Here is a 23,065-nt window from a genome sequence, read left to right as displayed (position 1 = left end):
AGAATGTCTTATCGCCCGCGACGTGCGAGGCTATCAGTAAAGGTCCGATCGGAGTCACGTGTTGCCAGCATACATGTCCGTATCACGTGCAGGTCATCGTTCTTATTTGCTGACTAATGTCCGAGTTAGAGCCAATCATGAAATCTTGACCCGCCCTGTTCCGAGGAGCCATCCACCAAAAATCTACCCTTCCATCATACCGAGTTCCTTGAAATCCCCAGCACAACCTATCTCTATCATACAACACGATGTCCACCAGCTCCGTCCTGCGCGCCCTGCCGCGCGCCATTGGCCGCACTGCTGGCTTCCGCGCCGTGCGCCCTTCGCCCGTCCTCCGCAGCTACGCCCCGGCTTTCTCGACCGCACGAGTGCTAAAGGCCGACAACGCTGACGGTCACGGACACGAGGAGAGCTTCGAGGAGTTCACTGCCAGGTAAGGAGACCCAATTGGAGGTTGGCCTTGTTGGTGGACCTCTTGCGGTGCTGGGTGTTGTTGCCGAGAAGAAATCGAACCGAGGGCTTTTGGACGTCATTGGGAGAGCTGTGAGCTGATACGCGGTGCACCTAGATACGAGAAGGAGTTCGATACTGTCCAGGATGTCTTTGAGCTGCAGGTATGTTCAATTGGCTATGTTGGACTAGAAGAGGGGTTGCGGGGTGTATGCTAATCGTACCACGCAGCGTAACCTCAACAACGCCTTCGCATACGATCTCGTTCCATCGCCATCCGTGCTCGTTGCTGCCCTGAAGGCTGCAAGACGCGTCAACGACTACCCTACCGCTGTCCGTGTCTTTGAAGGTAAGAAATCACTTCCGAAGGCCGAAAAGTTGGCAGGAAAGCCAATGTGTGTGGACACACATGCTAATGAAAAGCAGGCATCAAGGCAAAGGTCGAGAACAAGAACCAATACGATCAGTACCTCGAGGAGCTGCGCCCGATTCGCGAGGAGCTCGGCGTTGAGCTGAAGGAGGACCTGTTCCCAGAGGAGTCCAAATAGATGACAAAATCCGTGTAATCGAGGGAGTGGGCAGTGGTAATGATCAGTCGTAATAGAGCTTCTTGGAATTACTACGGGGAGGGAAGAGGATGGGTATAGGATGGGGGGTGTAGGTGAGGTGGAGATTTGGAACTAGAGCGATTTTCTTAACTGTATAGTTGGCGGTTGTACTATGAACGCATTAAACGGGTGTCCATATATACGCTTCTCGTCTTGGCTCTCCTTTCTTGTGAATCTTCTCTGTTTTTGCGTCCAAGGAGTGATCGAGTGCATTTTGTGATCCAAGGCGTGTGGCTACAGCATAGAAAGACTTATAAACACGACTCTTCATTTGACGGGCAGCGGACAGAGCAACAACAGTGATTGTTATTTTCCCCGATACGCTCAGGACCTGCTATGGACAGGGTGGGTACCAGTTGTCAGTCGGGAATAGACTGTTGAGAGAGCGAATGGCGATATCTACAAGCCTATCCAGAGCGGAAACGGATCTCTCTGGTCTATGTGACAATTCGTCCATTCATGAGGTACGCTCAGTTCAAGTTCTCAAAAAATACTCTACATGCGCGGGAAAATGATTCAGGAAGAGATGGCAGATTGGGCTAAGGCGGACGAATTAATCCTGCCATTTCTTCAGACTTGCGCATACCTACGTTTTTCGTGAAGTCTAAACGACGTAGCAGCAGTAACAGGAAACAACTCGATAGCAACAGCTCTGCGGCGATGACATCTCTACGGCGACAGCAGATTTGCGGGGCAATAGCTATGCGGTGATAGCAGCTACAGCATCGGTAGTGGAGGAGAAAGTTCTGCTGTTGTCTTTAACACAGAGGCCTCGAGTCTCTTCGTCCGCTCTTCAAGCAGAGACCTAAAGACGAGCCTCGAAACTCGTCTCCTGTAATTATTATATTCTTTGACTGAGCCATGTATTGGTGCCGACTGGTCCACTGCTATGTATGTAGAGAGCGCAGTTAATGTAAGGTATGTTGCTTTCAGTATGTAACGACGGCACGGCGGCATCTTACTCATTATGCTGGGTTGCTTAGAGATTGCCATGTTGTTAATGCCAGGGCTGAGCTCGAAGTAAATTTTTGCTTTTTTTAGGGATAGTCAATACTTCATCATGCCCAAGGGCTGTATAATTTTATGTCTGGATCTACAGCAAAGCCGATTGCTAAATTCTCCGTATCCAGATATCACTCCCACACCCCAACCAAGATCATCTCCATCTCAATCCAACCATCTATCCAACCATTCACGCCCTTCCCTTAATCTTCCCCTTCGCACTCCCAGGACTCTCCCCCACCCTCCCCAACCTCGCCATAAACTCCTCCCCCCTACTCCCCCACCACTCCTTCAACCTCGCCACATACGCCTCCTCGCCCTCCCCAATCTCCACGGGCGGGCCCCGACACTCCGTGACGCGGCTCCGCTTAAACACAGCCCAGCTGCTACTATCCTCGCTGCGGAGTGCGAATCCCTTATCCTTCTCCGCCTTGACCGAGAAATTGCGCAGGAGTACGCCGTCCCCAACCTCGACGTCGGGGAGGGCCTCCTTGTAGGGCCGGAAGACTTGGATCTCTACGACGCCGGTGGGTGCGATGGAGGGGTCGGTAACGTTGAAGCGGAGGTGGTAGTGGCGCGGGCCGTGTTTGGCGCGCTGGGCTTCAGGGGGGGCGGTGGTGGCGATGGCGAGGACGTCGAGGCGTTTGCCAAGATTGTGGCGAAGCACTTTGAGAGGTGTGAAGTCACTGAGGTTGGTGCGGAGGGCTTTTGCGAGGCTGGCGCGGAGGGCGGTTTCTGAGAGAGGCTGCGTGGGGGGTTTTTGAGGGGTGGTGGGCAGTTGTTTGGAGGGCGGTATGAGGTGGTCTTTGGTGGCGGTTGGTAAGGTGGCGGCGGGTATTTTAGGCGTTGCTGAGGCCTCGGCACGATCTTGAGATCGGGTGATGCGGGTGCCGGGAGGTGATGTTGATGGTTTTGATCCAAGGTTGTGTCTTGGAGTCTGTGGTGATGGCTGGGACTTTCCTGAGGGGCTGAGAGCCTTCGATGCAAGATGTGATGTAGTATCACGGTCCTTCCGTGTGCTCGGCGCACCTGTCACCAGCGGGGGGGATCGACCTGTTCGAGTACTTACGGGAGAAGTGGCTGACCTGAGACTCATCTTTTTATCCATCGTTGGTGTAGCGGGAGGTTGGAGAGTATCCGTTGTCGCCTTCGTTGATCTAGTGGCTCGTTTCGTAACCTTGACGAGCTTCTCATTTATCGATTCAGTGCCTTCGACGCTGTTGTATACGACTTCATCTGTAACAACTTTATCAGCTGTGGCGTCGTTTTGCGGTTGCTTTTCAGTCGAGGTCGTGAATGGCGCATCTTGTGGAGTCATAGAGGATACTTGAGTAGCGTCAGGTGTCATCAATTGGGCTTTTATTAGTTCAATATCGTCGTCAACATCTTCTTCTTGGCCCTCGCCAAGCGAAGTCATTTGCGTTTCGATAGCGCTGCTTTCGTCCTGAGGCAAAGAAGGATAAGTTACTTCGGCAAGTGCAGCACCCTCCCTGACCTCCGCTGGAGACCTGTCTTTTTGTCTAAGTCCCCCCTCAAGCTGTTCCTCCTCGAGTTGTTCCTCCTGGAAATGCTCATCCTCGAGTTGCTCATCCTCAAGCTGCTTAGCCTGAAGCTGTTCATCCAGACTTGCTCGAACGTTGGCGACTTCAGGTTCTTGAGCTTCCTGATCAAGTTCCATCTCGACTGGCTGTGGCTGTGTAATCCTGTTGTCGGCAACTTCTCCTTCGGCTGCCTCGATCTGCATTTCTTCAGCCGGGCGAGAGGTAGGCGTTTTCTCCTTTGCGGTCCTCGACTCTGTAGGTACATCGTTTGCACCATCCATGAAGCGCTGTTCGACAAGACCTCCTTCCATGGTGTCATCTTCGTCTTCATAGCCGCCCACCTCCTCCACCATCGACAAGTTTGCGTTGTCAGGTTTAGGAGGGAGAGTGGCAGCTGGCACTTGTTGCATCTCTACCTCGTTCTGCATTTCTGTGGCAGGCGGGGTACCAGGTTGCCATACTTCCGCAGCGCCGGTTGGTTCTTCTCCTTCTAACCCAGGGCCCTCAGAGCCTTCGGACTCATCAGATTCTTCGCTTTCTTCGTCGCCTGGGCGCCCGATGGCCATTCCCTCTTCTTCAGATTCTTCCTCGAAGTCTGCTTCTGCATCTTCACCGAGTTCTTCGTCTTCCATTACATTATCTTGTACATTGTCCTCTACATCCGCAAAAGACGAGTCTTTATGAACAAGAGGGGGTTTGGGCGCAGATTCAGGCTGTTCTTCCTCGTCATCCGACGATAGAAGATCTATAAAGACCGGCTCAGACTTCGCTGCGGGTTGTTGCTGTTGCTGATGAGCAGGGCCTAAATCCTCTTCGCTCATCTCCTCGTCATCGTAGCGCCCTTCGCCGTCTTCATCAAAGTCCTCTCCTTCATCAAAGTCCTCTCCTTCATCAAAGTCCTCCCCTTCAACAAAGTCCTCTCCTTCTTCGAATTCTTCGCCTTCCTCCGCATATAGAGCTTCATCACCACTATCCATCTCGCTACCCTCATCATCATCTGAGAACTCTTGTTCTTCGGATGGATGAGCTTCGTCGTCGAGCTCGCTTTCGCCGTCCTCATTACTGTATTTCAGCTCGGCGGCGCCACCTCCTTGCTCGTCGGGAAGCTGTTGCTGGCGATAATACTGCTCAGGAACTTGCCTGGGCGTTATTTCGATTTCCTCACCAGATTCATCTCCTTCCATTTCTTCATCAGAGCCGATTTGACGGCGGTCTAGTTCTCTATCGCCTTCCTCGCTCTCTTCTTCGCTTTCTTCTTCATCTTCTCCATCTTCTTCGTCTTCGCTAATCGCGACTACCTGACCGAGCTCATCTAAACGGTATTTCGGTATGCTGGGTTCGCTATATGGTGGCGCAGATGCCTCTTTGCTCGCGGCATTGGGAATCTCGAAGGTAGGGGAGGCAGCTTCCCCAGGGACGTGGGTCAGGGACTCCCAGGCCGGTTGGGCAGGTGTTTCCATGGAAACATCTGGCAGTTCCGGATATAAAGACGCGGCAGGTTGGGCGAATTGCGAGACCGTAAAATCTCTAGCCTCTATAGGGACTTCATTTGGATGTTCGCCATAATGGTCATCCGTCTCGAGGGGAAGGCCGTGGTGTAGCTTCATTGGCTGATCCGGTGGATATGGCGCCTGGAAGAGTCCGTTCCTTTGGTCTTCTTGATAGTTTCCAAACATGGATGCTGTAGGTGGAGCCTGTGGGCTGTGGGACCTAGGTTGTCCGAAAGAGACACTAGGCCTCAGATTCATGTCAGGCACAGATCCGTTCGAGAATCCCATATCCCGGAATATTGACTCCGGCCATTGTGCGGTGGCTCCATTTGGCTCCATTGCTTGTGAAGCTGGCTGCTCATGCCCAGCCGGGAACGCGTCAAACGGTGGAATCGGTTGTCTGCCTCGGTCCTCTGCAAATTCCATCCGTGTATCTTGTAGAGCTGTAGGTACCGGTGGTCTTGCCTCCCTACCAGCCGCTTGAGATTGTCTAAAAAACTCCTGCATCTCCTCACTGTATTCCAGGCCGTCTGTCTGGCAGCCTTCGTCCGTCATTGTAGGCTTCACCTTTTCGGGGACCGGTTCCTCCACAGCTGGCTCTTCGACCTCGACCTCCTCTTGTGGACTTGGAGAACGGCTGATATATCTCCAATCTCCTGACTTTCGCCCAAACCTCGACCGTTTTCTGCCTTTTCCTGGGATGGAGCCATCATCTTCTATGAATGCCTCAAAATCATTCCCAATAAAGGACCCATATGATAGCCGAGCGCGCTTTATGAATGCCGGTGATGACCACTCATCAGTCTCTTCCGCACGTAGCTGGTCATGGCGTGCTGTTGGAATTGGGCTTCCTGGTGGGGGTGACGGGTTTTCGAGTGGCGTCTCGATCTCAGCAATGCGGTCGGGTTCGGGCTCTTGTGGAGGGTTGTCGAGATCAAGCAGGGCAATATTTCCGGTTTCGCACTTCCGAATCTGAGAAGTCGCCGCGATTAGTACGGGGTTATGCTTGGTGGCAGCATCCATCTTACCTGAAGCACCAACCGCTCTGCAAACTTCAGCTCCCACTCAATGCCCCTACCAGGCGTTTGCGCAGCGCTCGCACTCTCAGGCATCCATTCAGCCCCATTCAACGAGACGACCAACTCATCCCCACTCCCTATCCCCGCATCAAAAACATGCTTCGCGCACGATCCCGCAAACTGGACCTTAACCTGGCCTCTGCTGCGTCGCAAACGAAAGTCCGGTTCGGCCAAAAGCACGGAAAGCGTCTTATTCGAGGAGCTGTAGGGCCATATGAGCGTTACTACTGCTTTAAAGTAGCAGGATTGTAGGTTTGGAAGGGTGGGCTCGAGCTTGGCGATTGCGACCTGCTCAGTCGCGTCGGCGTGCCCGTCCATGGCACCTCAAGGTGTCCGTCGGTACTATATTTCTCGGTGTCGTTTGTACCATCGCTGCTTTACGGAAGCTGTGGCATAGCTTTTGGAGTAGTTTCGAGGGCGTAATTAATTCGTAAGATGGCGTTGTGGCGAGAGAAAAGACCTGATGCCCGCCAGGACCATGGGACATGATGGAGATGTATTGACATGGATGTATTGACGCTAGGCGGTGTGGGCAGTTCTGGCAGAATATGCGTTCTTGGTGTAGTATGGTTGGTGTGTTTCGTATATGACAATGGTTAAACTATACCTTTCAATTCAAACGGGCGTTTGGTCTAGGGGTATGATTTCCCCTTCGCAGATCACGTGGATGTAACAATTCATCTGATTCTAAATTGGGGAAGGTCATGGGTTCAATTCCCATAATGTCCACTAAGAATTACTTTTTGCGAGTTAATCGCTTAATTTACGTCGCCTTTTTTTTTTTTTTTTTTTTTACTTCTACCTCTCTCTTGATGTGTAAGTTATATATAATATTCGATCTCAGAGTGAAGCGATATTGGAACCTTGATGTTTGTTCCTTTAAATAAAAGTGACATACCTCAGATAAGAAACCTATCACGATGAGGCTGAAGCCTTCGATGATATCTTGAATCTACCAAGAACAGATCCTTCTACTTCTTGTTGATGTTGTCTGGCTGTGGTAGTGGTGGTGGTGCAGATAGAGATTGTGGAAAAGTGAGCTAGAAAGGAACCAGGAGGGTGTTGGCAAATAAAACGAGCTTGGAGTACACATCGGAGTGAAATCGTAGTAAAATAGGACAGCCTCGCCGCTAACTAATCATGCAACATAATTTACTACAATACAGTAGCAGGATAAACCAATATCATTAAATCCATCCCACCACGAATCTACCCTCACAACCACACCATCCCCCACGCAACCACCGCCGCCCCAAGCGCCCACGCCACCGCCCACGCCAGCACAATCCCCACCTGCGTCCCAGCACCAGGGAGGACGCCCATGCCCAAACCCGGACCTCCCACCCCAATCCCCGGCACAACAGGCCTGCCATTCTGGTTGGTGCCGTCGTCCTGGAAATCGGTCGCTGACGCACCACTGGTGGTCCGAGCGGGGCTGGAGTTCAGCGCCGTGGTCGCCCGTTCTGGGGTGGTGAAATCGTTCTCCTCGACGGAGCTGCTCATGCTGCTGAGTTGGCTGGCGGCGGTGCGGGAGTTGGCTGCGTAGACGGAGAGGGTCGTTGTCGTTGTTGTGTAGGTGGAGGTGAGGGTTGTTACCTCGATATCGTACCTGTAAGTGTAGAAGTAGTAGTAGTACGAGCTGAGAACTGTTAGAGGCCTGGGACAAGAAGAGGATGGGGAGGGCTCACAAGTAGAGAGTCGTGTAAAAGTATTGGTAAACATCCGTCGTCCTCGGGGCAGCTGTCGCGCTCGTTGGCGTATCCGACGTCCTGGTGATCGTCACGCCGGATTTCACATATGCCGTGCAGGCGGAATTCGTGCAGCATTCGTCCCAGCCGTACTTCTTATTCGCGACGCATATGTTCCCCGGGCTGCACGCCGTCCCGTCAGAGCAACAGATATTGGCTGCGTCTGTGCAGCTGTCGCCGCAGCACTTATCGCCCGCCTTGCAGTTTGTGCCATCGGGACAGCAGACACCACCGGCCGACTTGCACTCACAGGTGTCGCCACAGACATAGGGATAGGGGCAAGTCCCATCAGAGCAACAGTCGTCGCCTGCGGATTTCTTGCAGTAAGCATTGTTTGAGCAACAGCGGTCAGTTGTAGGACAGCAGTACCCATCTGCGAAGTCGTTAGATTTGTAGCCTCATGAGAGGCGACCTGACTTACCCCCGCATGAAGCCTTGTAGGTACCCGTACACGCGCGCCTTTCGAGGGCAACTGGGTTTAGCCACTCGGCGATAAGAGCACGTCCGCCGAGAGCGACTGCGCTGATGGTTGACTGGTTAAACCTATTGCTCTCCTTCATAACTGCCTTTCCTGGCTCAAGGGCATTGTCGCGGGCGGCGATGCCTGCGGAGCTGGCAATACCACGGCCATGGTCTTGAGCAACGACATTGGCGGGTCTTGTATCGCTGTTGCATCTTGCGACTTGCAAGATCAGCAAGGCTGCTGCGCCTATCAGGCGTAAACTACGCATCTTGAGCTTCAATTGAAGCAAAAGTGAGAGGAAATCGAAGCTCAGCCCTTGAAAAGGCGTTGCAATGACAGTCCATATATGGCCTCAGATGCATATATTTCAACTTGAACCGATTTCAGTTCCCCGCGGAAACCTCGGTCTAGATATGGATGCGAGCTCATTTCTCCTCACCAGTTTAGTGAACCTCATAGTTCTTGGCCAAAGGTATCATTGGCGTGGCTGGGATAGCCACCTTGATGGGTCCGGTCTGACTTTAGATAGCATAGTAAAGTTGTGTACGATAAACGCTATCAGATTGATAAATGCCAGAAAATCGGCACATCATACCTCCGGTCTTACATTGTGAGCGAGCTAGAGCCTCATTTGGCAGCTATTTTGTGTGCCTCAAGGCGTTCTCCATGCGCGACCTTGATCCTTGATACGATGTTTCCCCTCTTTAGTGTTGGCATTTGGCAAGGGTGAAGCGAACGTGGTCTTGGCCAGGCGCCCACGGGTATCGTGTCGACGTACCGAAATGAAGTTGTCCGTTCTGTCATTTCTTTGTCAGGGAGGTCAAGTTCACGACCGCACACAGACAAGGCAGAGCATCAGAAATCTTGTAGTATTTGGCACCAGGTCTTTGGTATTGGGAGAGAGAAATGATAAAAGTCGCTCGCTGCAACCCTTTCGCTAGGGCCAAGGAACCGGCTTAATGCTCAGCCCCGAAAATGTCCAAAGCTGACCCCCAATTGTGGGTGCCATGTCATGGGAACGGTGAGCTTCTTGGAGCTATTTCAACCAGAGACCTTGCATGTATGGCGAGTCCATGTAGAGACCGCGTTGTAAGCACGTTTTGTTACCTCGTAAACGGGTCAGGAGCATCGAGATGGGAGCATACTCCGTGCGTAGGACGTCAAAGCGGTGTCGTGGTCCATATGCTATTGCCCTACATGACAACTCACATTGTCAGCCTCTCGCTGCTCAGATATATATGTACATAGAACGTAGCGTCGTGGCCATGGGGATCAATCAGACAATGCCGTTGACCTCATGCTCAACCAGAATCGACAAGCACATCACATGGTGAGCAAGCAAGAGCGGCTGAGCTGTGTGTAGGTTTACCAGAGGTATATCTTTCATCATATGAAGCTATAGCAATATGGCTACTGGGAGAAACACGGTTGGCGAAGACACAGACGTACCACCAATATCGGGCCTCCATCCCCAGAAGACAAGCAGCCTCCGTCCTGTCTGCTTCCAACTTTGCAGCAACTCAACAGCTCAACAAAGCCTGTATATAAAGAAAAGAGTGTCCCATGTTTCAGGTCATCATCGCATCATGGAGCCTCCCGAAGGGGCCCTCGTGACAATGGTTTTAGAAATGGGTTCTAAGGGTCTTCTCGACACACGGAACAAAACTCGCAGCTGAGTAGAGTAAACATGTCGAGCTTTGAATGGTTTTTAACGTTGGTGGTCTTGTTTTGTTAAAGAAAACAAAGGAAAAAGAGAAGCGACGAACAAAAGTTCCGTTTTCTAGCAAAGTCTTGGCGGAACACAGTTTAGTGGAGTCCCGGAGTCCTGCAAGCGATACGGCGCTTGCCATTTCTCGAACCAAACTGGCACTACGCCATGCTAAGTTAAGAGACGAAAGAGGCATATCAAATAAATGCTTTCACAAACACAACTCACACGATTATACGAATATTGATACCGCACATCGAATCTTCAAATACCACATACCGACTACAGCTATTCCTTTCACTGCAAACCCCCCTACGACACTCTCAAATCGACTTGCAACAAAGGTGCAACATTGGAACATCGCCCCATCTTCCTATCCAGCCCTTTCGACTCTCTGTGACGCCTTTGGATCCCAGAACCCAAAGCTCGATATACCACCAATTTGTCCCCCAGCCGTCCCCCATCGGTACTAATGGATAATTTATGGACTCGCCGGACCAAGTGAGCCTCTCTGTCGTGGTGAGTCGTGGTTACAGCCGCTAATGTGCGTCAAACAGTAGCAAGCTTTCTCTTTCAACACCAGCAGCCCCTCCCGCCACCACAGCGAGCCACAACGATCACCCAACCCGCAACTACACTCCGGGGAAGAGGTTTGGCGGAGATACCTCGTCTCATGGGAAGTCGAATCCCTTCAACGCCGTCCCGCTGGCATCGCCTGCCGTTTCGCCGCCAACTGCGGGCGCATCCAGCGCCTTCGGTTTAGGCTCTGGCGCATTTGCCTCCTTTGGCGCATCCGCAAAGACGCCAAAAACACCAGGCAGCGCTTTAGATTTTGGAAATGCCGTGAGCGGGACACCGACGCCTTCTGGTGAGAAGGGGCCGGCAGAACCTGGCCTCACGCGATCAGGTCAGAACGCCTCTAGTGCATCGCTGACCGAGGCGAAACACCCCCAAGCTTCGGCGCATACTCTGAAGCATGGCTGGGTGTTTTGGTTTCGCCCACCGGTTCAAAAATCGAATGGCTACCTGGAGTATGAGAAAACTCTGCATGCCATGGCAGCGTTCGACACTGTCGAAGACTTTTTCGCGATTTACAAACACCTCAAGCGCCCCTCTACTTTGCCACTGGTCTCCGACTACCACATATTCAAGAACGGCATCAGGCCGGTGTGGGAGGATGAAGAGAACAAGAAGGGTGGGAAGTGGATTGTGCGACTGAAGAAGGGTGTGGCGGATCGATACTGGGAGGATTTACTATTTGCCATCATTGGCGACCAGTTTGGTGAAGCCAGTGAGGAAGTGTGCGGAGCCGTCTTGAGCGTCAGAAATGGCGAAGATATTCTCAGTATCTGGACTCGTAATGACGGCGGCCGCGTCCTCAAAGTCAGGTATGTTGTCGCACTCTCGACTCTTTGTTGTGGCCCCACTCTAACAACTTGCAGGGAGACTATGAAGCGTGTCCTTGCCTTCCCTCCAGAGACGAAGGTGGAGTGGAAGTCGCACGACTCCAGCATCGCCCAGCGGACTGCGATCGATGACGCCCGAAAGGATAAGAGCAACAACCAGCACTCGTCCGATAGGCGAAACGGCGCGAAGGACGATGAGAGGGCGGAGCGAAAGCAAGCCTCATGATTTATGCAAGAGTATCAATACCGGGACATGATGATAAAGGCTTGAGTAATCTTGTTTGTACAATACTGCACTGCATCTATGGAAAGCGAGGATAGGCGGGGGGTTTTGGATCAGAGCAAGGCGGGGTTGGAGCTTCAGTTCTTGCACTTCGACCCAAGCTTTTGAATTTTTTGGTAATGGGACTGTATTATGTATCAAAGATCTCGATGACGGCACGAAGGTGCCGCCGCTGCTGGTCTTGACAGCGTTTGGATTACAGATATGACACTGAGTAGGTATCAGCGTGTAATAGTCGACCACGTCACGGTCTCTGGCACGCTCAGACAGAGGCTGCTCTTGCGGTCGTGGTCAGTTAGGTAGCTTGCAATGCAATTCATGAAACTGATCTGCTGGTCTTCAATTGTCGGGCACATGGTTCTATCGTAGCCTTGTATCCGTCACGGAGGAGCAAGTCTCGCATGTTCTTTGGCATGAGGGTTTTCGTCCCCAACCACTCACCACTGACCACCCAAAGTTCACGAGCATTCTATTTTCCTCTATTCTACTCTTCAGAGTCTTTCATGAACCTCATCAATACACTTCACATGCAACAGCGGTCCTCAGCAATGAGCAATGGACGTGATGTCCAGCAGAAGTCCTGGTCCAAAACGAAGCCACCGAAATCTACTATGCAGCTCATCGACCATGTCATCCATCGGTCCTACTATCAATGCCGTCCAGATACTATCCTCGCCTCCGAACAAGAGAAACTGCGATGTGGTGAGGCTTGAGCTGGTCAATAGATGCACGCCCAAGACAAGGCTGATACTTTTTGGAGATCTCGGCAACTCCCGCACTGATAACGAATGAGCGCTAATACTTTGTGGTGGCAGAACGGTGACGATGCAACTGTGACTGAGAAGCGCGTAAAGATTGGCTCGGGGCAGTCAATGAAGGAGAGCGACAGCTGCAGTGAGGTTGACTTGGTATTGTCCGAAAGGCAAGTGCTACCGCCGAACGCAGACGCCGACGTGGGGGAGCCGTCAGAAAAGATCAAACAATCTGGACGTTACATGAATGGGGATCTAGCAACATTCCCCAAAACCCGGGCACCCTTTAGTTTGTATGAGCAACTGCTCTTCCTGTTGGACTATACAGCTTCTAATAATTCTCAGATTTAATGCCATTAATACGCCCAGTGCAGCTGAACCCGATTTTGGGTATATTGTATTCCATTCCTCTAACAGAACCCCTCTAATCAGACCCTTGACAGAGTTCCGGATGAACACTCAGTTCCCGTTATAGTTCCACGGCCAGCGCGAGATATGGTAAGTTCTTTTCAGGCCATGGCAACTGGCTTCTAACAGACCTAGGTTAAACCAGGCGGACCGGGCAGGCCGTTCTCTACGTACAGGAACGGCAACAAGACTGTCGGAAGCGGGCCAGACAGACCACAACAGCGAAGCTCCCCGAAGGCATTTAATTTGTTTCCAGATCGCCCCCGCCCACCATCAGTCGACCGCGACATTGAACAGGCAGCCAAGAGGCGGAAGATCATGGATGTGTCTGGGAGCCCCGACGAAAGCGCTGACGACATATTATACGAGCGAACAAGGAACACAACGGCGAGCTCTCGCCCAACAAAGACAATCGCGAGTGGTATCCCTCCGCTGGAAAGGAAACATCCGGGGCGGGGGTTTGCTGTCGACGAATTTAGGGGGGTCGAGGACACGGTGAGTGGCAGCCGACGGCGGCGACGCCCGGACGGTCAACGTTCTTCGACCCAGTCTTCTCCTGAAGCGACGATTATGGACGGCGATGAAATTCAATACTCAGAGCTTGAATTTGCTAAGCCACCGGAGCCATATAGAGGGACTGCAAAACTTTTTCCTTCAAGGGCAGAAAAGGAAAGGTATATAAGGAACTCCGAGCAAAGGCGGTTGGCCGAACCAAGGTCTGGACATTTTATTGAACCCTCCACGAAGTCGAACATTTCAGTTTCAAAGAGGGAAGCCCCGATCATCCTGGATAGGGAAAAAGATTCTAGGCAAACTCGTGTCCGAAACCTAAGGATTCATGATGGGGGCCCTCGGAATAGTGTCGAGAGCATCTCCGATGATGAGCTATCCATGGGCAAATCAGGGGCAGACTTGAAGAAGACAACTACCAGGACTGTCATGAGCCAGTTCTCGGGAAGCCCAACATCTGGCAGTATGAGTAGAGCCGGAGATATTCGGTCAAGTCTCCCGCGGCAGAACCAGCGGAAAACACTCGGCAGGGCTGGAAAGCCAAGTTCAGGAGAGCGCCCAAGGTTTCTCGTGACGTATATGAGATCTGCACCAGAAATAATTACTCCCGTTAAAGGAGAGGAGCCATGGTATTTACAATACAACCCGATGGAGTCGCGAATGGACGTGATGTTGGGGGATTTGAATCTCACAGAGAAACGACAACATCTAAGCTATACCTTCGATCCGACCGCTGTTACAAAAATAACTTATAGCCCCGAAAACTTCAAAGCAGCGCTGTGGGTTACTGAACGTAATACCATGACAGGAAGCCTGCCAAAACTTCTTCTGGAGGTTGATAACGAAGTATTTTACGATTTCGTGACGTTCCTCCAGAGTAAGAGCCAGGCATCGGCTTTCGAGGAGAGCGGGTCAGTTACTCAATCTCCGTATTTCTCAAGGGGCGTCATCCTTACTGACTTTTACTCAAATAGTGACAAACTAGAGCGGACTTTTCTTAATACCGGGAAATCTTATGAGGTATTTCAGCGCCGCAAAGCAGATGATTTGAATCTGCTGAAGCAGAGGAGGAATCAACGGCACCAGGCAAGTGATGCGGGCCTCACTGGCGATGGGAAGAGGCCGGGAAATTTTGACAGCTCTGAAGAACCGCCGAGAAGTAAAAAACTGCACGAGAGGTTGCAAAACGGATATTCCGACAATGAAACTTCTAAACCTGACGGTAACTCTATCGAAACTAAACGAAGCATAGAACGAAGTAGAGAATTAGGAGACGAGACCCAATCGCGTCAGTTTGGGCGAAATGGAAACGATAGCGACAATCGCCCAACAACTCGTTCAACCAGAGGCCAAAATAGGGAAATCCGTATAAGTTCACCTTCCCCAGTACGCTATACCAATATACATCGGGATTGGCAAACATACTGGGCTGGCGGCGATGAGCCACTCATATTCCCACTTGGAGGCATGAACAAAGCCCAAGTCGATAAGCGCGACATAGAGCGGCTCGACGAGGGCGAGTATTTGAACGATAACCTCATTACTTTCTACCTGCGGTATCTCCAAGAGAAGACTGAGAAAGAGCGGCCGGATGTCTTCAAGCGGGTCTTTTTCATGAATACGTTTTTCTACCCGCGACTTATACAGGGTAAGGGCCGCAAGAACATCGATTACGACGCTGTCAAGAGGTGGACTTCAAAGGTTAACATATTTGGCTACGATTATGTTGTTGTGCCAGTCAATGAGAACAATCATTGGTACGTTGCAATCATTTGCAATCTGCGAAAACTACTCCTATCTCCAGAAGAGAAAATATCAAAGGGGGACGAGCAGGTCCATGAGAAAGAGGTCGTGGATTTGGGTGACGCGGGTAATACTACAAGCCCCGCTCAGCTTACCTCCGAACACAAGGAGGGATCTGTGCCTCCTGAGATGGCACGCAAGGTCAGCAGACTTTCAATCGATGATAGGGTCAGTCCAGAGCAGCCCAAGGGAGCGAACCACATCGATGTCGAACGCATAAATCCAGGCACGCCAAGCCATATATCGACAGCGGACGACGACACGGATCGTCCCCAGAAAGCGACATCAAGCGCATCTAAGGGCCGAAAAGGGAAGAGGAAATCCATCCCACCCGTTCGCAAATACAACACCGAAGAGCCGCGCATCATAACACTGGATTCGTTCGGAGTGTCGCACTCTCCCACCTGCTCGAACCTCCGCGACTTCCTCATCGCCGAGGCGAAGGAGAAGCTCGGTGTCGAGATCACCCTCGCGCAGCCCAGCATCGGTATGACAGCCAAGAATATTCCACAGCAGGACAACTTCTGTGACTGCGGGCTGTTTCTACTAGGGTATGTTGAGGGCTTCCTCGATCACCCGGATGAGACTATCCATAGCATCATGCAAGGGAGGACGGATATGGCGAGTAGTTTTCCGAAGATGAACGCGCCGGACATGCGGAATGCAATGAGACAGCTCATCTTTAAGTTGCGAAGTGAGCAGACAGCAACGGAACACGCAGCTAAGATCGCCAAGATAGCTGCCAAGAAAGCTGGGAAGGCAAAGGAGCAGCCGGCTGGCGAGTCTAAAAGCGTTTCTTCGGCTTCGATGTCGCCGAAACCACCTGCGCCGCCGAAACTGGAGGCCAAAGCGGTCGAGGAACTTGCCTCTGCGATCGTGACTAAGGTGGTGCCAAAGCCGTCTGAGGAGGTGGTAGTCGAAGAGGAACAGCCTAATAAGGAGTCCCCACCAACGTCTGATGAGGCTGCAACAGTAGATTCCTTCATCGACATCCTTGCTGGCTACGAAGCCGACACAGAAAAAGACGAGAAAGCCACCGAACCCTCACCTCCCATCACTGCCCCTCCGATCGAAGAGCTGCCCGGAACCCCCTGCAGCGCGACCAGGGACGAGGCATCAAGTCCCAAGACAAGCTCCACAAAGAGCAAGTTTTTCAACGTGAAAACCAAAGGAATGCAGCCTAAATTCCCCTCCAAAGATCGGAATCGTCAACGGAAGGACGCGGGTGAGGTGTCTGTTGAGGTACCGCCGTCGACGCCGCCGCCGCGGCAGCCACAGCAGCAGAAGCGCTCTTCGCCTCGGAATCACATTGACATCCCGTCGGAGTCGAGTGAGGACTCTCTCCGAATTAATATGTCGCCGAGTATTCTGGGACGCAAGGCTGCGCCTAAACACAAGGATGAGATTCCGGACTCGCAGGGCGATGATGCTAAGCAAGGTGGTGGGCGGGGTGTGGATAAAGGCAAAGTGGTTGAAGACCTGACGGAGACGCCTAGGATGAGGGCAGGCGAGGCGGCTCTGAAGAGGCAGAAAGATATGGTGGGGGTGCAGAAGAAAAAGTCGGGCGCTGGGGGGGTGTTTGGTAGCCCGAGGGAGAAGGGGAGGAAGAAGGACCCGGTGGTGGTTGATGATGAGGAATAGGATGGGCAAACTCCGAGGGAGAAGGGAGGAAGAAGGAAGAAGGAAGAAGGCACCCAGTGGCCAACCTGGTTGATGAGGAATAGGACGGGCAAGGGGGAGGGCGGGGGTGGTTTTTGATATCGATGAACATAGCCATGGCGTTTTTTTTGTCTACACGGGGGATACGGGGCATTGGCTGGGCGCAGTTGGCATAGCATTTTGACCGAGGGGTGGGCGTTTTTTTAGGGAGAGCGATATGGGTGGAGATATGGGAGGATGTTAGGGTAGTAATGAAGTGTTGCTATTGCCAATGGCATCATCTATTCTTTGATTGAGTCAGATGAGTGCGACAGAAGCTTCTTTTGTGGAGGTCGGCGTCAGCCGTCGTCGCCGAGGTTTTTCGTCACTTTTATTTCTCATCGCTGCCCTATTCTCACCCTGTGCCGCGGGTATTGCTTCCAAGGAATTGTGATGCTTAATGCATAGCCGCCTTCATTTATTGTTGTGGTGTTTTATTTTTATTTTTATTTTTATTTTTATTTTTATTTTTATTTTTATTTTTATTTTTATTTTTATTTTTATTTTTATTTTTATTTTTATTTTTATTTTTATTTTTATTTTTATTTTTATTTTTATTTTGTTTTGTTTTCAGTGATTGTATTCCCATGACCGCCTGTGACTGTGCCGTGATTGTACTGTACCACCTCTTTCTTACTCCTCCAGAAACCACTTACTCTCTGTAAATATACAAATATCCTCATCTCCAATTCATGCCTTCCTTAAACTATCCCATTATGCACTCCTCAAACCTCCATTACGTGTGTTCGTTGCCCTAGCTCTCCCGCTCCTAGACGGCTTGTTCAGTTGTGCTTGTCTGCTTGTCTCCACGACTCAACACCAGCCCAACCCCTCGTGCACCCTCAAAGCCCCCCTCACTTCTCACCATCACCCTCTCAATCTCAATCTCACTCTGACTTCTTGATCCTTCACCAACTGCAGTGTCCATTCCTCACCCGCGCGCGCTTCAATCTGCGAAAAAAAAACAGTCCAATTCACACAATCGTCATCACACAGACACCGTGCGTGGCAACATCCCCCAGCGCGCGCATCATCCTCACCACCCAGCGGCCACCGCGCCCGCCCACCATCCCCAACGCCCCAGATCCGGCGTACCCACCCGCCTCGCACGCAGCCAAGCAGCCAACACACACACTCCCAACAATGGGCTTCCTCAAGTCGCTCGGCGTGAAGCGCAAAGACAAATCCGCCGCCGCCGCCGCGTCGGCTGCCGCTGCCAATGCAGAGCGGTACGCGCCCTCGCCTTCCAACCCACGGTACACGCTGAGCGGGTATGCGGGGCGGCAGGTGGACTGGACGGTGAAGCTGCCTGTGCCGGTGCTCACGCGCATCTTCAGCTTTGTGTGTCCGCATGCGCAGGATATGAGTTATGAGAGCTGTGAGCGCAGCGCGGAGGAGGATGCGTGTATGTTGTGCGATTTGCGCGATTTGAGTTACTGCGTGAGGGTGTGTAGACGGTGGAGGAAGACGGCTGTGCCGGTACTGTGGGTTTCCCCGCCAGGAGGAAGGTGGAGAGATTGAAGGGAGATGCTGACGGAAATAGATACCAGAGTATTCGCATCGACGCGGTGCACTACTGCGAGCGCGAGGAGATACTCGCAGAGCGACGAAAGCGCCGCTCGTTTTTAAATCGGAATGCCGAGTCCGAAGACACTGCGCGCATGCGCGTGCGTCTGCTGTGCCGAACACTGCGTGACGACACTCTGGGTCTAGGAAGTCTGGTGCTGCTGGTCAAGACGCCGTATATGGCGCGGGAGACATGCAAGGGGGACCTCGCGCGCATCGTGGCCGTTGCGCCAAACCTACGATACGCAGATTTCCCGGATGGCTTCTTCACAGGGGATCAGACGTGCGCGACGCTGAGGCAGGAGGTGGAGCAGCGCTGTCTCGATCTACGGAAGATGTCGTACTCGCACGGGGCGGAGAAGGCGCTCGAAGACGTGGCTGGGGGTTACCTGTGGCATAACCTCGAAGTGCTAGAACTATCAGGTCTAGCCACCGATCCGACAACAGTACGCTTCGCGCTCGGAGCACTGCGAAAACTGCACACCCTCCACGTAAAAGACATGCCCTTCTTCAGCGACGAAATCTTCAAACCCAACCATCAATTCCCTCCCTTCCCCCACCTCTCAACCCTCCACCTCGAAAACACCCCCGCCGTCACAATCTGCGCCATGCAAGCCCTCCTCGCCGACCCCGCCACCGCACACGTCCTCACCAACCTCTCCCTATCCACCACCGCCATCCACCCCTCAGACATCCACCTGATCCTCTCCGGAGCCCCATCCCTGCACCACTTCGCCATCACCGAGCTCGTCTCCACCCCTTTCCCACACACGCACGTTCCCGTTCCCCCGCTCCAATCCCGCTCCCTACGCACTATGCACTACGAAATCACCGCCACGCCGGGGGCTTCCTACACCGCTGGCACCGCGGCGTATTACTCCTACCTCACCACTTCGCTCCTCGCTGCCGGGATGCCAAGCCTCCACAAGCTCTACGTGCGGGACTCGGCGTTCCCAGAATCACTGATTGAATTCGCGCCTCCGCGCCCGCAGTTCGCGGCCGAGAGCCCACCGAACCCGTTTCTCAATAACAATCGCCCCCTCTCCACCGCGTCGTCGGTATACGGATCACCCCCCACCGCGCCGGTAGGGAGCTTCAACCGCACGCTCTCCCCCATGGGCGCGTCGTCCGGTTCCCCGCCGCCTCCGAATCCACAGGCGCGACCGCGGCCACAGCCACGGAACCCAGTCGGCCTATCCCGCGAACTGGAAGTCTACACCAAATCCCTCGACGAGCTAGAGTGGAATTTCGCTCGCGTCGAGCCAGCGCGGCAACCAGGGCGACGAGGTTCCATGACGGCCCTTCGTCCCGTTAGCGCGTACGGTCTCGAAGCAGCGGGGGGGAGGATGAGCGGCAGCTGGGGCGCCGGGGGGGTGAGGAGGAGCGTGGTGGTGGGGAATGGGTTTGGAGGCTTTTTGGCAGTGCCGGTGGATGAGCCGGGGGGGGCGATGAGGAGGGGGAGTGTGGGGGGGAGTGTGACGAGTGGGGGGAGTGTGAGTGATGCGGGGGGGGAGTGGCCGGTTATGGGGAGGGGGAATAAGAGGGAGAGTCATTTTGATATTTGGCGGTAGGTAAAGGGGTGGTGGGGGAGGGAGGTTGGGGGTGTTTGGGGGTGTTTGGGTTTGTTTGGGTTTGTTTGGGGGGGGGCAGACGGGCTCTGCTGCGTGATGGGATACCCATACATGGTTTGTTTTATGTTTTGATTTTGGGCTATTTAATACTTGAAATGGAGATTAAATGAAGATGGAATGCAGAAATTATATGGCAGGTGTAAGTCCATCATTGCTTGCTACTCCGTCGAAATAAATACTTTGTATGGTCGTTTGCATACATACGCACAAAATCCGACGCAAGTAGGTTTCTGCATGGCATCCGCAATAACCTTCCATTAATCACCAAATTCTCAAACGTCACTCCATCAATTCTTTTCTCCTCACTATACCCTTCAAAAATCGACGGATTGGCATTATATAATAACAGGGGGTTTTGGGTCTGCACAGGATCGCCGTACCGATAGCCCCAACCTCATTGCCGCCACCATGCAGAACGCCACGCAGTTTATGTGGTGCAGGGTCAAACCCATCTTCACTGCACTACCTCCAAGATTTGGTATGTTGCATCAAACGGGGATGGGCGGCCGTATAAACGTCGACCCCAGGTCATTAAAGCACTACCAAGAGCGCCTTCCGTCCCAAGCCGGTTCCAGGGGAATATTCGAAGAGGGCGCGTTGTGGCAGTGACTTGAGGGGTTCCTCGTGTGGGTAATAGGAGGCTAGTCTAGATCGTCAACGAACTCCTGCGCATGCGTATGGGGTCTAATATAGCGAGAGTGAACTTCTGGCGAGAGTGAACTTCCAGCCATCCACTACCTTGCCTGTCAACCCCACCCTGGACCGATACAAACATCAAATTCCTTCCACTCTCACCTTACTTCCCCTCGTATCCTCCGCACACCCAAGCCGGCAGCTCGAGCTATCTTCCATTTCCGCTACCCAAATCCAAATTCAACGTTCTTGGCTTCATCATCCTGCACCCACTAGCACCACATATTCGCATGGGCCTTTTCCAATCCGTGACTCATATGCCCTCATAGGTTAAATTTCTAGGGTCTGGAGCGCATAACTCGCCGTCAAGGCGGATGGCATCAGGGCGAAGTGATGCCGACTTAGATGACAAAGCTAAGGGTCATATTCCGTATCCCTCTCCTGGGCGAAGTATTGTATTTAGTTAAACATAACTCGTTTAAGAGTAAGGGCATTCCGGTGCTGGACCGTTATTGTGAGGATCGGGTAAGTTGAGTCGAGTCCTGGCGATGGCTTGCCGCAGCAAATGCTAACTTGTGGATGTGGTATGGCGAGGACTGGCAGAAGTATCGCAAGAAGGTGCGATCATCTTTGCTTCCTGGCATTTGAGGGATGGGTGGGGTTGTTGGGGATGCCCCCGTGGTTCTAGGCTTCGTTTAGTGTTAGTGATGGTGGAATAGCTTCGTCGGACGGATAGGACTTGATGTATGCTTGGTCTCGGCGAGAAGGCTGGCGATTTGATGGTGGAACATCTTTCAATGTAAGTTAGTGTAAAATTAAGACGATCTTTCCTCATTAGGCGTAATACTCATTCATGACTGTGATATAACCAGCCAACCTCCAGCGTAACCGCTGATAACCGCTCATGTAGGTCTCACATTCATGCAAGCCACAAAGCTATTGTGGAATCTCTTTCTATTAGATACACAGACGCTACTGAAGCGTGAGACTTCTAGCCGCAATACGCCAGATGTCGTGATGCAGTGCAAACATAACTTGCATGTTGATCAATTAGCCCTCGGGGAAATCTTCTACCCGGACATCCTCGATAAGAACATTTTGGACAAGATTGCTGTCGCCAGGATTGATGGCTATACAACCTTGATGTAGCATCTGCGGTTCACGGTGGTCGAGGGTATCGATGTTCTTGATGACTATCCCATCCATAGTCTCAGGGGAATCGGTGTTCCCATGCGTGCCAATGTTGATTGGATGCGCGACATCAGCCCAGAGCGATGAATTCTGCAAAGTGATATTTGAGGAGTTGCCGTAGTAGTCCCAGCGATGATTGTATATAGCGACGCAGTCGTCTGAGTTCCGCATGAAGATGTTGTCAATCAAGGTGTCGGAGCAAGAGAAGAGATCAATGCCGCCGCCGTTTCCTTTTGAGCTGAAAGCGCGGAAGTTCTCAATTGTGAGTTGATTTGCCTCGCCTGCTGTCACGGCGTAGCCGTTGGGGTTCAGCACCGTGACCTCTGAGACAAGTATTCTTTCTGAGTAGGCAACTGTGATGGCGCCGCCAGGAGTATTGTAGAGTATGCCTCGACCGCGGAGAGTTGCATCATGGACATTCGAAAAGTTCACGCGGGAGGTGAGAACACCACCACCAGCTATGTAGACCTTTTCCCCGCTAGGCACTTGGAGCATACCCCCTGAGACACTGTGCATGCCTGGACCAAAATAAATGACATCCGTATCGTTGGCTGCAGGAACATTGGTCTCGACACTGCCAGCGAACAACTGTAAACAGTCGAAGATCTCGTCGTTGACTTGATTACGAGATTTCGGGATTGGGCGAGGCTAAATTTCAAGGTATTGCCTCTCACTTTAGGGATAATTCCGTATGAGTAGGGGCGTATATCCGCTGAACGTACAGCTGATGGGCTGTATGTAACTTCCACGTCGACTGTGTCACTAAAATCGAAGTAGGCCATCGAAGATTCCTGTATTTGGCCACTCCCTCCCACTCGTGGTGTTGACGAGAGAAAGTTTCGCTAAATAGATATCAAGTGGTACCCATTCGGTCGTTGTGATCGCACCATGACGGAGAATGAAGCTTTGGTAGGCACCTCCTTTGGTCTGGGGTCTACTTTGAGTTGGGCATTGTGTGGATGTGTTGTTGCGAAATTTTGAGCCCAGGTAATAGTGGCAAGCACAATAATACCAGTGATAGAGTTAATGGAAACCATTTGGGAAAATGAACGATGCAAAGTGCAAGAAGTTGCAGTGCATTATTAACGCCAGGTT

General features: G+C 52.2%; 7 protein-coding genes and 1 non-coding gene across 8 annotated transcripts; 5 read left to right on the top strand and 3 right to left on the bottom strand.

Moving 5' to 3' along the window:
• Positions 1–248: 248 nt before the first annotated feature.
• COX6 (cytochrome c oxidase subunit VI) lies at positions 249–2,273 on the top strand (the record flags this gene model as incomplete). Its single annotated transcript, XM_024472489.1, has 5 exons — positions 249–433; positions 569–614; positions 682–799; positions 877–1,951; positions 2,021–2,273. The coding sequence occupies 4 exons, from the start codon at positions 249–251 to the stop codon at positions 996–998; spliced, it is 471 nt and encodes a 156-aa protein (XP_024320000.1). The 3' UTR covers positions 999–1,951; positions 2,021–2,273.
• On the bottom strand, positions 1,702–6,488 carry VC83_08948 (uncharacterized protein; the record flags this gene model as incomplete). The annotated part of the gene is made up of 2 exons (XM_024472488.1): positions 1,702–6,063; positions 6,120–6,488. The coding sequence occupies 2 exons, from the start codon at positions 6,486–6,488 to the stop codon at positions 2,251–2,253; spliced, it is 4,182 nt and encodes a 1,393-aa protein (XP_024319999.1). The 3' UTR covers positions 1,702–2,250.
• A 303-nt stretch (positions 6,489–6,791) lies between these two features.
• VC83_08947 lies at positions 6,792–6,900 on the top strand (the record flags this gene model as incomplete). Its single annotated transcript has 1 exon — positions 6,792–6,900. It is a non-coding gene; the product is annotated as a tRNA-Ala (tRNA).
• Positions 6,901–7,385: 485 nt separating this feature from the next.
• On the bottom strand, positions 7,386–8,649 carry VC83_08946 (uncharacterized protein; the record flags this gene model as incomplete). The annotated part of the gene is made up of 3 exons (XM_024472487.1): positions 7,386–7,809; positions 7,859–8,291; positions 8,340–8,649. The coding sequence occupies 3 exons, from the start codon at positions 8,647–8,649 to the stop codon at positions 7,386–7,388; spliced, it is 1,167 nt and encodes a 388-aa protein (XP_024320002.1).
• Positions 8,650–10,120: 1,471 nt separating this feature from the next.
• On the top strand, positions 10,121–12,099 carry VC83_08945 (uncharacterized protein). The gene is made up of 3 exons (XM_024472486.1): positions 10,121–10,590; positions 10,647–11,477; positions 11,532–12,099. Exons 1-3 carry the CDS (start codon positions 10,562–10,564, stop codon positions 11,719–11,721), a joined length of 1,050 nt encoding a protein of 349 aa, XP_024320001.1. The 5' UTR covers positions 10,121–10,561; the 3' UTR covers positions 11,722–12,099.
• An 873-nt stretch (positions 12,100–12,972) lies between these two features.
• VC83_08944 (uncharacterized protein) lies at positions 12,973–17,405 on the top strand. Its single transcript, XM_024472485.1, has 2 exons — positions 12,973–14,359; positions 14,423–17,405. Exons 1-2 carry the CDS (start codon positions 13,257–13,259, stop codon positions 16,890–16,892), a joined length of 3,573 nt encoding a protein of 1,190 aa, XP_024320008.1. The 5' UTR covers positions 12,973–13,256; the 3' UTR covers positions 16,893–17,405.
• Positions 17,406–17,486: 81 nt separating this feature from the next.
• Positions 17,487–20,086, top strand: VC83_08943 (uncharacterized protein; the record flags this gene model as incomplete). The annotated part of the gene is made up of 3 exons (XM_024472484.1): positions 17,487–17,693; positions 17,871–18,433; positions 18,493–20,086. Exons 2-3 carry the CDS (start codon positions 18,093–18,095, stop codon positions 20,084–20,086), a joined length of 1,935 nt encoding a protein of 644 aa, XP_024320006.1. The 5' UTR covers positions 17,487–17,693; positions 17,871–18,092.
• Positions 20,087–21,829: 1,743 nt separating this feature from the next.
• Positions 21,830–22,486, bottom strand: VC83_08942 (uncharacterized protein; the record flags this gene model as incomplete). Its single annotated transcript, XM_024472483.1, has 1 exon — positions 21,830–22,486. The coding sequence occupies one exon, from the start codon at positions 22,484–22,486 to the stop codon at positions 21,830–21,832; it is 657 nt and encodes a 218-aa protein (XP_024320005.1).
• Between the last annotated feature and the right edge of the window lie 579 nt (positions 22,487–23,065).

This window comes from Pseudogymnoascus destructans (genome assembly GCF_001641265.1).
Source record: "Pseudogymnoascus destructans isolate 20631-21 unplaced genomic scaffold scaffold_31, whole genome shotgun sequence".
Taxonomy (NCBI): domain Eukaryota; kingdom Fungi; phylum Ascomycota; class Leotiomycetes; order Thelebolales; family Thelebolaceae; genus Pseudogymnoascus; species Pseudogymnoascus destructans.
The sequence above is the reverse complement of the archived record's forward strand: the minus strand, read 5'-3'. Positions and strand labels throughout refer to the sequence as shown.

Bases quoted from the DNA above. Each gene is read 5' to 3' on its own strand.
- VC83_08945 (XM_024472486.1), top strand. From the start codon at position 10,562: ATGGATAATTTATGGACTCGCCGGACCAA. The intron at 10,591-10,646 runs GTGAGCCTCTCT...TGCGTCAAACAG, and splicing joins TTATGGACTCGCCGGACCAA to TAGCAAGCTTTCTCTTTCAA. The intron at 11,478-11,531 runs GTATGTTGTCGC...AACAACTTGCAG, and splicing joins GGCCGCGTCCTCAAAGTCAG to GGAGACTATGAAGCGTGTCC.
- VC83_08944 (XM_024472485.1), top strand. From the start codon at position 13,257: ATGGATGTGTCTGGGAGCCCCGACGAAAGCGCTGACGACATATTATAC. The intron at 14,360-14,422 runs GTCAGTTACTCA...TTACTCAAATAG, and splicing joins TCGGCTTTCGAGGAGAGCGG to TGACAAACTAGAGCGGACTT.